Source organism: Cyanistes caeruleus, chromosome 1 (genome assembly GCF_971803275.1).
Source record: "Cyanistes caeruleus chromosome 1, bCyaCae1.hap1.1, whole genome shotgun sequence".
Taxonomy (NCBI): Eukaryota; Metazoa; Chordata; class Aves; order Passeriformes; family Paridae; genus Cyanistes; species Cyanistes caeruleus.
Genome location: NC_141701.1, coordinates 95,745,655 through 95,762,810, shown reverse-complemented (window position 1 = coordinate 95,762,810; position 17,156 = coordinate 95,745,655). Strand labels below are relative to the sequence as shown.

Genomic DNA, 17,156 nt, shown 5'->3' with positions numbered 1-17,156 from the left:
GTGTTAATAGGTGTCTGGTCCATCTGTTTTCCTGGCCATGTGTTTCTCCTGGTTAGTGGAGTCAATCTGTGTGGATGAGAGTGTCTGGAGGTTTAGGTGGCAGGAAATGGACTGGAGACTGTTAAGTCTGAGCTGGATGCTGGAGAGACCAGAGGGAGTGTGAGTTGGCTCCTGGAGTGAGCAGAAGGTGGGGCTGGGGATTGGCTGTTGGCAGGGCCACAGGGCTGGACCAGCTGTTGGAGAGAATTGTTTGCATGTGTGTGTCCCTATGTGAGAGGCAGCTGAAAGACCAGAGGATGAAGGGGACAGCAGCTAGACTGGCTGCATGTTAGGGTGGGCTTCCATCCTAATCAGTCACAGGAAGGAACAGGACGGTGCTCTTGGGGAGTGCTTTGTGTTCTGTCTGTGTTGGTCTGTGTGGCCAGTCAGGTGTACTCTGACACCGTGTATGTTTGTCTGCCTCTGGGGAGCACTTGCTCAGCCTCACCACAGGCAGGACCTGGGGAAAAGGCTCTTCTGCCTCTCTTGGACTACTTGATTTGGCAACCCCTGACAGACATTCATTATATTAAACCCCCAGAACAGTCACACTGTGAAGGCATATTTTTCTCAGTCACTTTTAAAGAAATAGATAGTAGTGTGGGATGCAGGACTCCAGTTAGTATTTTCAAGAAAAAAAATGGTACTATAATGATTGCTTTATGTAAAATGCTTTCCTTTTAGAGTTTCATAAAATCAGGGCTTGGTTAAACTATTTTTAACATAAGGAGAATTTGTGGTTCCTGACTGTGTTTTTCTCCAATTGAATTTCCCCAAAGCAGGCATTTCCCTAAAATATCCGAACTTACGCATTTTTAAATTCTTTGACACTTTTTCAGCTAGTGCTAATGGAGATAGAATTGTGATAAAATAGCACAGGTTTTTTTGGAGTCAAGGTAGAAACAGGGACAGGAGCACAGACAGCTACATCTGCAAGACAGCCCAGAGACTGAAACCCCCTGATCTTTGATAGAGCTCCTGGTACAGTGAGAACAAAGGTCCCTAATGAGGCTCTTAGAACAATTAATTCCAATTGGTTCACTCAAGGCTTTGACCATCTGTAACGTTTTTGCATCATAGCGAAGGGAAAGTTTTCAATTAAAAGGACGACTTCAATGCTAAAGAACTTGGCCATACTGCCTTCTCCTCCATAATCATATTATCATAAGCTGCGTACTCATGTTGTGAGTAAAAATAATATATTTGAGAACCTAATGCTTTAGTCAATTGAAAAAGAATCTGAGAAAACACATTTATATACATTTGTTGTTAGGTGAAAACCTTGTCCATGTCATTTGGTTTATTTTTACTGCTCCATCTCTCTAATTTTCTTATGTAATTATTTGGTTTATTTTTATTTAATAAATGACTCATTACCACTACCATGTCCACTATCAGAAATGATAAAACAAAAACAGAGATTATTGTTTGTACATAAATCACTTAAATATTGCATTTACATTTACATAATGTTACTATTTTCTTGTAGTTCTTTCATGTGTTTAGCTTGATTTGTCACCGTTTTGGGTTTTCACTGTCACATGAAAGGAATGAGCAATTCAAGGGCAGACTAACAAAGGGACAATAAATCCCTGAGAAAATGTTACTGAGGAGAGGAAGTTCATCTAACACAGCTGCCAAGAATGAGGCAAATGAACATCTGCATTGGATTATACTGCTTCAGGAAAGCTAAAACGAGTCTGTGCTAAAAGAACCTTCTGTTAATCTTACTTGTTTTTTCCATTTCTCCTTTGTTTATGCTTTCTTGGAGCCAAGGAAACACAAGTTTCTATATCATAGCCAGCAAGTGCTTGTAAAATCCCTTTTTATTATATGGTAACATCATGACCAGTTACAAGAATGAAACAATGCAAATCTTCAGGTGTTTTTTGACAAGTCACCTCTGTAAACACAAACTTTGCTTCAAAGATCCCTGTGCTGTCCAGCAGCCACCGCTCTAGCCAGGAATCAACTGACTCAGTGCTCTCTCTCTTGCTGTTTGTAGCACTTCGAAAGGAAAGAAAGAAAATTCCTCAGCAACAGAGCAGAAGCTCTGTAACCAAAACAAAGCCTTGATCAGAGTAAGGACTTCATAAACCTGTATAAACAATCAATTTCATATTGGTCACACCTTACTAAATCCACTCAGTTTTAAATTAAAAATTTAGCTTTTCCTGCTACTTACAGGTTCACCTATGTGCCAAAAATCCAATCAAGATTTTTTTGTTTACTGGTTTATTACCAGCCATCAAAATTTTCTCAAAGTAAATTCTTAATTACTCTTGTCAGTTCCCACTTCTAGTCTGGCCATTTCCCACACTGCTATCATTGCCTTTGCAGGTGTAGCTGGTTGATATATACTGCTCCATTTTTTTGGGCCATGCTCAAGAAAACATAGAAGTTGGGCATGGAGGACAGAAGAATGCAAGTCTGGAAAACTAGCAGTTTGTGGTTGTTAAGTAAGTCTTCTGCTTTTGTTGTTTGTCTTGTTTTGTTGTCTTCCAAGAAGCAGAATTACAAATAACTGCCATGCTTCATTTTTGGAAAATACAAAATCTAAGAGCCTCTTCTGCCTGTTTCTCTTACAACTATTATTCAGAAAATTATCTTCAGCTCTTTTAAAAAAAAATATATCTTCTTGGTTTTGTTTGATCAATTGTTACATATGTCACTTTAAACTGCTCTTTATTTTTAAAAAGGTTGAAATTACCTTCAGTCTTGGAGGAGAAAAAAGAAATTTCTCTCTCTATTGCTGCACAGTACAGCATCTCATGCATGATCCTGAGTGATGTAAAAGTAATGTGTGCAAAAATATTTTTTCCCTCTTTGACTTCCTCTTTGCAAAGCACACAATCAAAAGGCTTTTCCTTTCCTTACTTGGTGTTTTTGTGCAACCAGCACACCAAAGAAGTGAGTTTTACATAGTCATTGAGGAAGATGGGGGATTTGTGGCTGCTCCAGCTGGGCAAAGCAGTTAAAAGAAAACCCTGAAACCCACGTAGAAGGTCTGTACATACCCTTCAGGGATGGTAAAGATAGAAGTGCTACCAGCTATTTTGACTAGGCAACGATATGAACAGGTTAGATTATCCTTATAGGCAAGGAGCCAATGCTTGACTTCTTGAGGAGTGACTGACACCACTGATATATAAACACCCAATTTACACCAGAGCAGGAGGTATCACAGCGTGGCAGCAGGACCACATTGCCAGCTGTACCTTAGGTGTACCTCAGGTGTACCTCAGGCCTGTTTCAGGTGTTCTGTAAATTTTGTCCACATAAACACAAGCAAAAACTTGAAGCATGTTAACTTAAAACTGATGAAAAGAAAACAGTGAAAGGGAATAAGAATGATAATGATGTTTTCCCCCCATTTGAGAGCTGACTAGACTTCTAGAAGGGCTTGAGGGATGTGTTATGTGTGTGCTGCAGAGAAGTGCATGTTGGTGCATTCAGCATTCACCATACTGGCTCATGTCCTTAAATTACTTATATTTGTTCAGCTCTGTTTAATTAGCTGCTACTACTATTTCCTACCCAGGTTGTCCTCCCTATGTTCTGTTATACAGAAAGCTAAAATGATTCCACAAGGTCTGATAAGAAAAGGGGTTGTAAGGAATGAATTGGGATAGAGACTGGGCTTACAGCTTATGAGAACATGGAAAGACAGGCAGGGACTGGGAGCTGAAAGAAAAACATGCTTATAATTAGGTGATACAGTGATGGAGTGGGAAAGGCAGGTGAGACTCAGGACTGTGGAGATTAGTACATGCCTGTCTTCACTGCTCAGCTGGTTTCTGAAGCAATGAGGTGCGAACACAGGCAATTCAGAATGGAGTTACTGTTCACGTAATTCGCGTTCAGGTATTACAAGACTCTCTGTTAGCTAGGGATAAAATACAGGGTGTCTGAGTTAGCACATCCTAATTTGTGTGTTCATCAAGGAAAAAAATAATGATAAAGTATTTTGTAGATAAAAGCCATCATCAATAGAACCAAACAACCAGAAAATATTGGCATGGCACTAATTAATTTACTATTGCTGAGCAATTTTTTTAGAGTTAATTATTTAGGAAACATAAAATGCATCCGGCAAAAAGAATTTGTATCATCAAAATGCCAACTAAGCTTTTACAGCATTTTTTGTTTGTTTTTAACCCATGAATGAAGTGAAGCTCGTTGCATCTCAGCAGCAAAGGGAGAAAAAAGAAAATTAACTTCTAAGCTGATTCACTAACAACAACCACAGCAATTAGCAGAAATCAGAGTCTTGATGCACAGGCAAAACAATTTAGCTCTCCTTGCCTAATGTCAGCCAGAATTAATAGAGTCGAGCTGTCAAAGATAGAAATTTCCTATCCCTGTGGTTGTTCTCATGTCTTTTGTGGGAATGAGAGCCTCCATCCCACTAGGCTAGTGCTCCTGCTGTTCTGAATGCAGAACTGCATTCTCTTGTGTCTCTTCTGAACATAGGTAGGTCCATCAGTGCACCACCACTGCTCAGAGAACTGCTGCAGCACAGCAGGCCAGGCAGAAGGTGTGCTGGGAAGCAGCATGTGCAGGATGTGAGTTGGTCAGTTAGAGGATATATGATGCAAATCTCCAGGAAATCAGGAGGTTTCATACTCTGCATCTCTCTGAGGACAGTAAGGTAGGAAGCTGTACCCTTATTTATCCAAATATGTATTTGGGACTACATCATTTACCTGGCTAATGCACAGAACTACTTTGTCAGTGGTAATTTCTTCTTCTTAATCTGTGATTAAACCTTTGGACAATGACTTTTTTTTCAAGAGGTAGTAGGTGAAAATAACCTTTTAATTTTAAGTTTGGTGGTGATAGCTTAGAATCTGTGCTGGCAAAGACCCTTAAGAATAATGAACACATCATTATATGAAGCACTGCACACAGATATAGCCAGGCTTCTCTGCTCCCTGGTCTCTTCCTGCTACCTTTCCCAACCCTGTTGTTATCAGTGCATTGCTGATAGCTGTTCATAAGGACCACCTCTAGTCGTAAACCTTGTCTGTGTGAATACTTCTGGCAGTGTCAGACAATCCTTGCTGCTGTGTCAGAAGTCATATGTTTAACTTGTGGAAGAGTGTGTCTTTTTTACTTTTGAGTAGTTTTGTGTAAAGCATCATTGGGTGTGCTTGTGTGCCAATCACCTTTTCCTAAAACAGAAACAATGCAAAAAAACACTCAGACTTACAGCATGATGCGAGTCATGTTGTTGCTCAAAGCTTATTTTGCCCACATCCTATTTTTTAAGATCTATAAATAACTGCATTTTAAATTTTGGTGAAAGAGTCAAGCGCATGAGTGTTTATTTCTGTCTCCTAAGTGTGGGTGGTAGCTATCCTGTAACAGTCACACACGGCATAAACACACTCCCTGTCCTGCTGGCATTGTTTGTTTCCTTTCTGTGATACTTAAATGCCCAGCTTTTCTCTCCCCTGCTCCCTTAATGAGCAATCTCACTACCTGTGGGCAAGTTTCAGTTTTGACCTCTGCTGCCTTCTCTTGAGCAGGCATTCCAGAGGTCTCAAATAGAAAGTGATCAGAAGGAAAATCTCGATTGGTAACAGCAGGATTGGCAATACAGAAGGCAGAATTAACTTCATTTTGAGAAGAGAGGGACAACAGTTCACAAAATGACATTAAAATAATCTGCCATTTGGAATGCATTTTCCAAAAACACATGGGTGAAGCAGAAACAGACATACTTGGATAAAAGAATGAATTTATCTGTAAAATGGTCATATACTGTCCTTAAAGTTCTTTGGCAGATGGATATCTCAAATAACACTATTCTTGTAGAAAAACAATTCCATTCTCTAAACTGAAAAGTGAAACTTAAGACATAAAAATTGGTATTTTTATTTAAATTGTGTTTTGCTTTGAACATTTTTTTAATGGACCTTTAGTCTTAAGAATGAATAGTATGGACTTTCTAAGCATTTTTTAAAAGTCATTTACCAACAGAATGATTTAAAGATTATTTGAAAATGTTTTGATATTTTCCATTTTTGATAATCAGTTCTCCTAATCCTTAAAAATTTCTTCCAATTTTAAGATAATTGGATACCATAATTTTCTCTATGTAATATAATGGTAGCTGAGCTATTGGATAAAGGATATTTGATGAGGGAAGAGAAATGTCTTTCAAAGATTTTAGTGACATTGTTATGTTGTGTTGGAAAATAAAGCTACCTCCCTGTAACAAGGAGCTTTGTCACCTTGAAAGTGAAATTTTGTGTTCATCAGAAATATGTTTTCTAGACACAAATATGAATAGATCATCCTGCCAGGAAATGTAGCCATCATTTTGAGAGCACCATACACAGCAGCCTTGAATGGCATTTTTCCACTGACAGCTGGTGAGAGCTGCACCTGTTAAACTTCATGGGATCAGGAACTTCTGTTCTGCCACCTCTATTATTTAGACATTTCATCTCAATATGTGGTGGGATTTTTTCTGAATAGATCTTAGTTTTAATTTATAACTTAGTTACACTTAATATCTTGTTTTCATCTTTTATGAAAAAAAATCACTTATTTATGATCTGGATTTTGCTTATAATTTCTAAAATGTCCTAAATTCAAAGCAAATGTATATTAGGTTAGAGGAAGAAGAAGCAATCAGCACAAATATAATATTCCTTCCAGTAAAGGACTCCAGATGTTGAGAACTTGCTCTATGACCTTGTCCCCATGGCAAACACCAGAATGAAACCACTAAGACTAGGTCCCAGAAAGACAGTGAAAGGATAAGCATAACATCAGAAAAGGGTTAGAAATTGAGAAAATTGTGTGTGTTCAATTTTTAATGGTATCATTGCAATCACTTCATCTTTTCTTGTCTATTGGTACTCTAGCTATTTTATTTTGCATTCTTTTTCTGCAATAATTAAAGACTAATGGTGATCCTTCAATTAGACTGTTAAAGATTCCATGATATTAACAGCTCCTAAAGCACACATGGTTGAGGGGGGAAGGGATCTGGGAAGGAATTGGTTCCTTCAGTCCCTTCACCCTCTTTCTGGCTCTTTGTTAGACTTTCTCAGTGATGGTCACTTTTGCATTGGGGAGCCCAGAACTGGACATGGCACTCCGTGTGTGACCTCACCAGAGCTGAGCAGAGGGGAAAGACAACCTCTGTCAACTTGCTGGCAGCAGGAATGGCCTGTAGACCATCCCACAATGTCTCCATGATTGCAACAAGATTGTAGCTCTGCAAGTGTACACAGGTCTCTAATAAATCCTGTTAATTCCCTGTGCTGTGTGCATGCACTTCAGAGGGACATCCTAGAACCCCCAAACCCAGCGGCCTGGATTTTTCCAGCAATGTTGCTTTGGTTACAGGGAAATTCTGGAGGTGCCCCTATTTAAGTCTTGTATTCTGCTTTTGTGACATCACCCCATGCCTTTTGCTAATCAGCCCTATCCACCCCACTCTCACAGCGGGACTGCTGGAAATTGTCCCACCATTGTCATTCCTAGTTTGAATCCTTGAGAGTGCACTCAATCCTACTGTCCACGTCACTGACTTAGATGCTGAACAGCTCCAGTCCCAGCACTGACCCCTGAGGAATGCTCCTGGTCTCCACCTGGAGACTGAACCACTGACCACAGCTCTTCAAGTGTGACCACCCAGGCAATTCTTCATCCACTGATTTGTCAAATCCATGTCTCTCCAGTTTAGAGACATGGACATCACGCAGGACAGGGTCAGATGCTTTGCACAAGTACAAGCAGATGATATCAGCTGCTCTTCACTTAGCCTGTCCATGTTTTTGTGATGATTTGCAAAGCAGAAATTTCAGAAGATAATCTAACATAATTAAAGATTTGACATTTGCATCACCTTGCCGTTGGCTTAAAAAGTAGGATTTTAGTTTTTGGAAAACCCTACTTCATATAAACTAGTGGGAAAAGAAGTTTGCCTCAGTATAGAAGAGCAGGCTTTTTACAGATTTCTCTCAAGGCAGTGTGAAAAGTAATTGCTAAGGTCACTCCTTGGGTCAAGCTCTGTAAGTATTTTTATAAGGAAAATATTTGAGTCAAGTTAGTTTGCACAGAAGGGGAAAGGGATTCTGGTGAAGGATTTATTTTCTGTGCCCTGTGACAGGCCATGTGCGCATGTGTATGGAGGAGAAAATGTTTCTTCAGCTCAGCTGCACATGGAGACAGACAGCAAAAGTGCTGCATATAATTCTTTCTGGGTTTATTCATATAAAAGGAATGTGTGACATTTAGTCTGAATGGAGCCTTTCAGTGCAATGCATGTACTTAATACGGTCAAGACTTATTTTTTTAAATATGCTTTAAAACTATGTACCCTTCTGCTCATGATAAATTAATTTAGTATACTAATAGGATCAGTGTTGCCATGTACATAAGTTTAAATCACAAGCAGAACAACTATTTATGCTTGGTTTTACAGTTGTCCCGCATGCTCTATTGAATAATTTCAATTGCTTGTACAGTTTCTAAACACTGACTTAGTGTCTCATGCCAATACCATAAACTTCACCAGAAGCAGTTCTAACATTACAAGTTCCACCAGAAGAACTGAAATATCCTTTTTCACAGCATAAATTGCTTGAAATACTAGTGTATTGCACAAGTCACGCTTTGCCTGTAGGTTTCATGGATGCTTGCTTATAACAGAGGTATCTCAGAGGTTTTCCTCTTCTTGTCATGCTGCCTGGCAAAAAACTAAGTCAGAGTTTGTAGAGGAGAAATATATATGCCTAAACATTTGTTCTTGGTGTATTTGCTACCTAGTGTCAGGTAACATGCCAACACTTCCCTTTCCTTCTGTTTCCTAACTGGCTTCCAGTCACCTTAGCTTTGTCTTCACCTCTTCCCAACTTGTTATTGCAGGTTTTCACTCAGTCTTACTCTCCTTTTTTTTTCTGCATTATTCATCCACTTTCTTACCCACCTGTGTGCCAAACAAACACTCTTCTCTTTCAAAAATCAATGATTTCAAAAATCATCTCCCAGTATAAGTATTGATGGGAGATTCCTTCCTTTCTAGGACTTCCATAGCAAGCTTCAGCTCCCTGATTCCTCTTTGCCTTCTTTTCCAACCAGCCCCAGCTATGTGAAAGATTTAACATTTTTTTCCAATGACTTTTATAATACTGTGAGGGAGGGATAGAGTGGGCAGAAAATCAAATTAGTTGAAATTAAGTACTAAAGAGCCAGAAAATGCCAGAATTATTTTGCTGTGTGACCTTGATTTGTACCCACTTGTAGGGTTTACTACAGCCCTGTCTTCAGGTACATAAATGTACATACACTCTTATTCCTTCATAAGTATATATTAAAATATGCATTTATAGATTTTTTTTTTCCTAAGGTGCTTTGTTTAAAGGAGAAAAATGGAGAAAAACAGATACTGAATCATCTGTTATGCTTCTGGAAGTGTATTACCAAACCACTGTGAAATTAGGCATTTAGCAGCTGATCATATTCAAAGCCAAAATGTCATTCAGAGTTTCTGGGTAAATTTATAGACCCTGCTGTAATCCATCACCTAAATGAGTACTCAGAAGGACTGCCTTTTCAGGAAGCCAAGGCACAGGAAATGAGTCTGTGAGTGAACAACTGGTTAAAAGAGAGGGAAAAATGTCAGGAATATACAGGTAGCCCTTGTAGCAGAGATTTGTCATCACTGAAATTCTACAGATATTGTACTGCCTGGCTTATCACAGAACCACAGAGTGTTTTGTGTTGGAAAGGACCTTAAAGACCATTTCATTCCAACCCCCTGCCATGGGCAGGGACAACCCTTAGAGCTTCATCCAGCCTGGCCTCAAACAGTTCCAGGGATGGGGCATCCACAGCTTCTCTGGGCAACCTGTTCCAGTGCCTCACCACCCTCACAGTAAAGCATTTATAATATCTAAATGTACTCTCTGTCAGTGTGAAGCCATTTCTCCTTGCTCTATCACTGAATGCATTTGTAGCATTCTCTCCATCTTTCTTGTGGGATTAAGTGAGGGCAGCCAGTTACAGCAGTGAGTGCTGTGCAGGGAACTTTGCTGATGAGGGTTTTTTTAAGAAGGATGGGACAGATTGCAAAGAATCTTCTAAAAGGGAATAACCTGGGAATTAAATGGTAGATTACATTAATTTCTACCATTTGTTATAAATTTATTCAGAGGGAGGAGAAATCCTGATTTCACATAAAAATACCTCTTAGGCGTGAATTATTGAGCTTACGGGAGTTCCACAAAGATGTCATCTTGGCTGCAGTCAAGAAAGCACATCAGTTTTCTTCCTCACCAGAAAAAGGACAGAGCACACTTGAGAAAGCTTGGGATTACCTGCATCCTGTGCAGTTATGATCCTCCTGGCTCCACCAGAGACCAAAAATGATGTCCTAGAACACAGAAACTGTGAGAAAGACTAAAAAGATAACTAGAGGTGTGGAATGCAGTACAAGAAACACCCAAGTAAGTTGACACTTAGTACAGAAAGAAGACAAGTGGAAAGAATATATAAAAGTGTCTTCCTAAGTCACAAAGGGCATGGAGGAAAAAGAGTGAGCACTGATTTGGTGAACCCTATTCAGTGCAAGAACTCAGAGACATCAAAGAACATCAGCAGGGCCTAATTTGAAAGCAAAGAAGTAGAGACTTCTTTGTGAAATGCATAACTGAGCCTTGGACCTCCTTGCCAGACAATACACTAAATGCCAGCTATTTGTACATGCTCAGGAGAAGTCTAAGCAAAAGATAAATCTTTTGTTCTTTTCTAGTGCAGTTCTTAACTCACTCAGGCCTTGGTCCAGCCTGCTTCTCTAACACTAACTTTGCACAAGAATATTCCTATGAGTCTTACATCCTGCAGTTCTAGAAGATAGAAAGAAATGTGCAGCTAAGAAATTTGTGCTGCAGTCAGCAGGAAAGAAAAAAATCCCCTCTGATGAGAAATATAACAACAGCCAGCCAGACAAACTCAGTGAATGGATAAAAACTGCAACAGCAGAATTGTGGCCTGCCATTTGGAGTCTTAAGGAGTGTAATCAGTTGACAGAACTAGGGGAAGCAAGCAAAACTTCTGCCTGGAAAATGGAGATTTTTAACAAGAAGGGAAACTCTTGTTTAGTTGAAGGCAACTGGACACAGTACTGAAGGAAAGCACAGATGTCCTAATTCAAAGGAGTCCTGCTGTGTTTGAAAAAGATGAGACAAACAACAAGGTTAAAATTGAGTGGATGTGTACAAATGTCAATGCCCTTTTGGGGAGCAAGACATGCATGGATAGATGAATATAGCAGATGCAGAGAGCCTGCACTTCAGTAATTCTTGGGCCTATAAATGAGCACTAGAAACTCAATAAATCCCAATGACCTACAAGAGTGAGGGTAATAAACTGTTTGTATTTAGGGATTCCTCCACAATTCCATTCAAAACTAATGGACTGCAGAGGTCAAGAACATGCTCTGTCTTGTTTTCCTTTATCCAGTATTGGATAAAAATGTTGAGCATTGGCCAGATATCCACGTTAAAATGTCCAGCAGAAGTTAAAGGCACTGTCAGCAGCATTTCATGTAGATCATCTGTATGAATCGTGTATTACTTCCTTCATTCCCATGGGTTTTCTAAACTCAGAGGTGAAATCCATCCAATAATAAAGTCTCTGCTGTGTATTCTGTAAAAATTAATTACAAGTTTTATAAATCTGGAGGCTGCTTCTATATTTGTCTCTTGAAGATGTTAGTCTACTGTAAGATATGAAAACACACATATGTTTTGGTCGTATATACTGGATAAAAACTATTGCAACAGGAAGGATTATGCAGATAAACTGCTGAGATTTTGTGGATAAAGAGACAGAAAATTCCTCTTTTCCTATCAAAGGAAGGAATTCAGTTAAAGAATAGTTTAATAGGACTAATAATAGCTCTTGGTAGCTATTGCTAAATATTAATCCTGAAAAAAAAAATGGAAAAGTGACCCAGGTTGTATATAAATACGTTTTCCATGAATGCTTAAAAACTCAGTATTTTCTCTTAGGATAATATATATATAGTGTGCAAGATAAAGGCATAAAATATGATTTGACCAAGTGTTACAAACACTGTTCCTGTAAGCAGTGCAGTTGCTGTAACAATTGAGAAATATCAGGGAGAGAGAAAGCAAAGAGATGACAGCCTCAAGTAGAAAAGGTGAATGATGGAACTTTTTTTCAGCCCTGATATAGTACTATAGAACTGGAAAAAGGGGGTTCTTGGTTCTCTGAAGAAGATAAAACTGTGTGTGTTTATAAAGACACTTGATTAAGAAGAAGTTTGATCTCTTTGTTCCTTGTCATTACGGAGAAGGTGGATAGCAAATAATACTTGGTCTGTGGTTTAGTTAAAATATCCCTGGATAGACCTGACCTGTTGTGGTTTCTAACCAAAAAAGCAGAGTCTGGAGTAGAATCAAGATTCTAGATTTTAAAACCCTAATCTCTGTATTTCCTAATGTAATAAAATGTAAATGAATAAACCAGCAATCAAAAAAACCCCAAGAACAGCAACAAAAAAAGCCACTAAAATAACCCAGTAACAAACCTTCCCCAAAATAGCTAACTAAACACCACTACTATCCCCAAACTCAAGCATTTTATTCAGAGTAAAATGATTTTTTTTTCCTTATTTTGTTTATTGGTTGGGATTTTTCTTTCATTACTGCAAAAAAACTACTCCTGTCTGTCTTCCACTTTCCATCCTAGGTAAATCCATTTTTAGTTTTGACTCTCCTAAGGTGATCCTCAGCACTTTTCAGCCTAGATCTGCCAAAAGCCCACTGGTCTCTTTCCATATGCAGCACTTTCCAAGCTCTCTCCTGCCCCAGTGAAAAAGTAACAATTGCAGCCTTTGTTAAACATCTCACGACTTGAAAATTGTCTCATTACTTTCAAGCATACCCTTGCAGAATTTCTTCCTTGGGCAAGTAATAGCTTTGAAGAGCTACAAGTGGAAAAAAATGCTTTTCATTGAGTTGGGAGGGAAGGGTGAATTAACACTTTTAATGGAAACTATTAGAAATGCTCAGCTATAGGATCTCTATAGCAGACACATATATGTACAGCTGCTGAGGTAGCAACACACTCTCAAACTACATGCAGGGTGTAAATCTCTATAAATATGAATATTAAACTTGGCTTGTCAGAGAGATGGGTGTACCTCAAAATGTCTCTGCAGTTGACAGAAAATCTGTAAGAGAATGCAGGTGTGAATCCCAGGCATTTGTTGCCATTTAACTGCTGCTCTGTCCTGCTCATATCTTCAGACTTGCTTCTGAAAGAGTTTGGTTAAAATGGCAGGGGAAATGTCCATTCCATCTAAGAATTTGTCCCACTGCCTGTGTAACGCTGGATGGAAGGATGCTGGAGGTCACATTTTATTGGATGAGTGGAGGTTTTGAGCAGGAGGGAGAGGCGGGAGGGGAAGCTGGAGAAGCTGTGCTGCCTGTCAGGGTACAGAGCAGTTGAAGACAGGGCTGGATAATGACAGAGCTGGGACCGTGTACAGCAGTCAGGGGTGTCCATCCATAAATACAGTGGGAAGTTTTCGGCAGTGGTCTGACAGGAAAGTCTACACGGAGTCAGATTTCAGAGCTGGAGCAGTGAATTGCAGTGAGTCACACAGAGAGCCTGAGTGCTGCCTTTGTTCCACTTGTGTCTGAACGTTGGAGGAGAAAGAGCAGGCTCCAGTTTTTATTAACTTCTTATTTTCGTAAGCACAAAACTCATGTGCACTGCACTTTTTCCTCACTTAAGTCCTTTCAACTGACTTTCAGAAAATGCTCTCATGGTAAGAACTCTTGCTTCTAAATTTTACTTTTCTTTTTTTTACCCGTGTGTTTCTGTGTTACACTCTTTGGTCTCATTCTTCCCCCACCCCCATCCCCTTTTTTTTTGGCACACCTGCTCCAGGCATGCCTGGTGGACCTGGGAATTGCTGCTACTGCTCTTTGGCTTGTCAATCCATGCTGGTGCAGCAGCTCAGATCATAGAAGGTAAGGCTTCTCCAAATCATGTTTATAAATTGAGAGTAAGTGTGAATTTTAAGATTTGCTTTCCTAATATGGAAAGAGACTCTACCATTTCAGATTTTCATTTCTCTGCTGCTTACTGTTCATCATTTCATATGGGAAATCTGCTGTGAGTTAGGAGTTTAAATTCCCATTCATTCTGGGTGAGGGTGAATAAATGCTGCATTGGTTCTCCAGCTCTAAGGCAGCCTATCATAACTGCTTTCTCAATATATCTTCAGAATGTAATAATTAACAGAAAGTACTTTAAATAAATTCAGAATATGGAATGTTTTTACAATTAGGATAGATATATGCGTCACTGTGGGCATGGCAGGAATGTGCCAGGCATGGTGTGAGTGCAAAGACAGAGATGTGATGCTTGTTCCAGTGCATAGAGATTTCTCCTGGTAAGAGTCTGAATAAACTGAGATTTTCTGATCTCTTGAGTCAAATGTTTAGTTTAACCAGTCCAGTCTTCGTGGACATTCAGTGAAAAGTCTTTTTGTAATTTCAGATCATACGTTCTTGTAATAGAGCCAAATTCCTCAGCATCTCTGGAAGGCATAGCCTCACATTTAACTAGTGAGAGAGAACACTGACTTAAAAGTTTACATGTCATTTTGAGAAAAGTGAAAAGCTTCACATATTACTTTGCTGTTAGAAACAATGACATTTACACCAAAAAACTTTTTTAACTCTCTTATTACAGAGTTAGAATTTGCTATGTAAACGACCTCTAGATAACTGTGTGATAGGAGTGTTGGAAAGCATTGATGGGAAGTAGATACCACACAGGAAGCCTTTCATGTTATTCTGATTGGTTTTTGCCTTTTTAATTGATACTGTCATAGATCACTGACACTTTGGCATCCAAAAGCCAAAGCCCCAGGTAGTTATTTCAGTAGGAGAAAAAGGCACAGAATAGTTATCATGAAAAAATGCTATAGGTACAGATGAGAAATATGTAATGCTGTATATTACATGTAATTAATAAAGGAAAAAACCTGAAACCAGCTCTTAGAATTAAGAAATGTATATCTGAATGGTGACTGATGTATAACATATTGTCTACTGATTGGAGGCAGATCTATTACAATAGGAGAAAATGTTTTTCTTGAGCTGATGAATGACAGTGCATGAGAGAGGTCTGGGCAGGAGAGAGACAAATTTTGGGACACACAAGTTAATAAACAGAAAATCATTAGAACTGCAAGTAAAATGACAAAAACTGCAAATATTTATTTGACACACAACTTCTTTTTTGGTGGATCTATGCTTGTTTCTATTACCTGTTTTTTTTTTTTAAATATCCTACCTGTGAAAGTCAGATCAGATGTCAGAAGAAAGAAAGATGATCCCTATTGTTTCTGGACAGTTTCTTCCAGTGCAGAATTTTACTGTTGCTGGAAAGGGTCCTAACCTTACCATGAATGAAGATCAAAAGGATTCAGGGAAGTGTCCTAAGATCACTGGAGACTTGGAGGCTGCTCTGGGAATATGTTCCTTCGTGATTGTCTTGGCCTAATATTCCCTACTCATCTGTCTGTTCCCAAATGTTTACTAAATTTTTTCACATCTGATTTTTAAGTACTTGACATAATGGGAGGTCCCATGCTTTGCTTTCTATTACAAAACATATTTTCCTGATGCTTGGTTTAAATTATTTCATCTTCTGAAATCAGATGTTGAGTGCCAGAGATAGAAATAATATTCCTTTCCTTCTGGTGCTGAAAACACCTGACTAATATAAACTCTACCTGTAACTGGAGAGTAGAGTCTCATACTTTAAATCTTTCAGTCCAACTATTGGAGAAATAACCTCATTTTCCTTTCTCACAGTTCCTTTTTAGCAGTAGAGTGCACAGAAATAAACTGTGTATTTAAGATGAAAATGTTTGGAGACACAGAGTGATGAATTTGCTCTCTGGCATTCAGGACTTTTGCTGCTAAATGTATGCTACACCCAGTGTCCTTTTTGTCACTGTCTCCTTCTAGGTTACTGCTTTCCAGGATTTTCCAGCCCTGTGAATAGTGCTGAAGTGCTTTTCTGAGCCTAGCTCTACTCCATCTACCCATAGCACAGATTTGTATCTCTAAATTCCTTTGAATGAAAGAGAAACTGTGAATGAGTGAATGTGGTTTTGGAGGAACAGCGCAGGTGCCTTCTGCTGAACCATTGTGCTGGCCACATGCAAAAGGGAAAAAATACCTTGAGATGTTCTTGTGTTGGTTAAATAATGGCAGGAAAATTGTTCAGGGATTGAACTATTCACTGAGGGATGGGGAAGGGGTAACTTATTTTTTACAAACCTGAAAACAAAGCAGTGACCCTCAGAGTCTAGAAAAATTTGCCATCTTTGCCTTCACCATCTTTGTTTTCTTGTTTTCCCCAGGGAGCACTGAATTGCAGAGCAGGGTTGAGAGTGCTGAATAAAAGAAAAACCTCAGCAGACACCCAGCAGAGGTCTTGATCTCTTCCATGACTTTATGAGAGATACTAGAAGGACAAGTTAGAATATTTTAATCTGTTTCCTATCAGTAACAACATTTTGAATAAGTCTTGTTTCTCTTGAGGAAATTATCTAGTTATGATTATTTCCTACACAGAAAAAGAGGGGGAAAGAAAGAATGATGGAATGTTGCAGGGGGAAAATTCATATGACAGTCTTTGAAATTGTTTGAGAACTTCTGTGCTCTAGTTTAACTTTTTAGTAAACTTACGAGATTTGGGTCTTTTATTTTAGTACAAGTGTTGCTTTCATTTCCAAGTCCTAGAATGTCTGGCTACTGCTCTTGTGGTAAAATAAAACAGAAAATTAAAAAAAAGGAAGTACACAAAAAGTTGTATTTAAAGTCATGAACTACCCGTTGTAAAACAAATATTTAAGATTTTGAAATATTTAGTTCAGAACTTTAAAATTCAGTTCCATGGTCTGCAAATTGATGGGATTTGGTCATTATTTCTACAAAACTTTTAAGAAATAATGTGATCTTGCTTCAGAGTGAAACTCAACAGGAGTTCTGAAATCTCAGCAGTTTCTGTGAAGTTAGAATGATGAATTTTCCTATGTC

The 17,156-nt window shown here is 38.8% G+C and overlaps 1 protein-coding gene across 2 annotated transcripts in view; it reads left to right on the top strand.

Moving 5' to 3' along the window:
* The first annotated feature begins 13,474 nt into the window (after positions 1-13,474).
* Positions 13,475-17,156, top strand: part of COL15A1 (collagen type XV alpha 1 chain) — a 118,484-nt gene continuing 114,802 nt past the window's right edge. For both annotated transcript variants that reach the window (XM_023919592.2, XM_023919591.2), the window contains exons 1-2: positions 13,475-13,861; positions 13,984-14,066. In XM_023919592.2, coding sequence (XP_023775360.1) covers positions 13,851-13,861; positions 13,984-14,066 — 94 coding nt within the window. In that variant the 5' untranslated portion in view covers positions 13,475-13,850. The remainder of the gene's footprint in view (positions 13,862-13,983; positions 14,067-17,156) is intronic.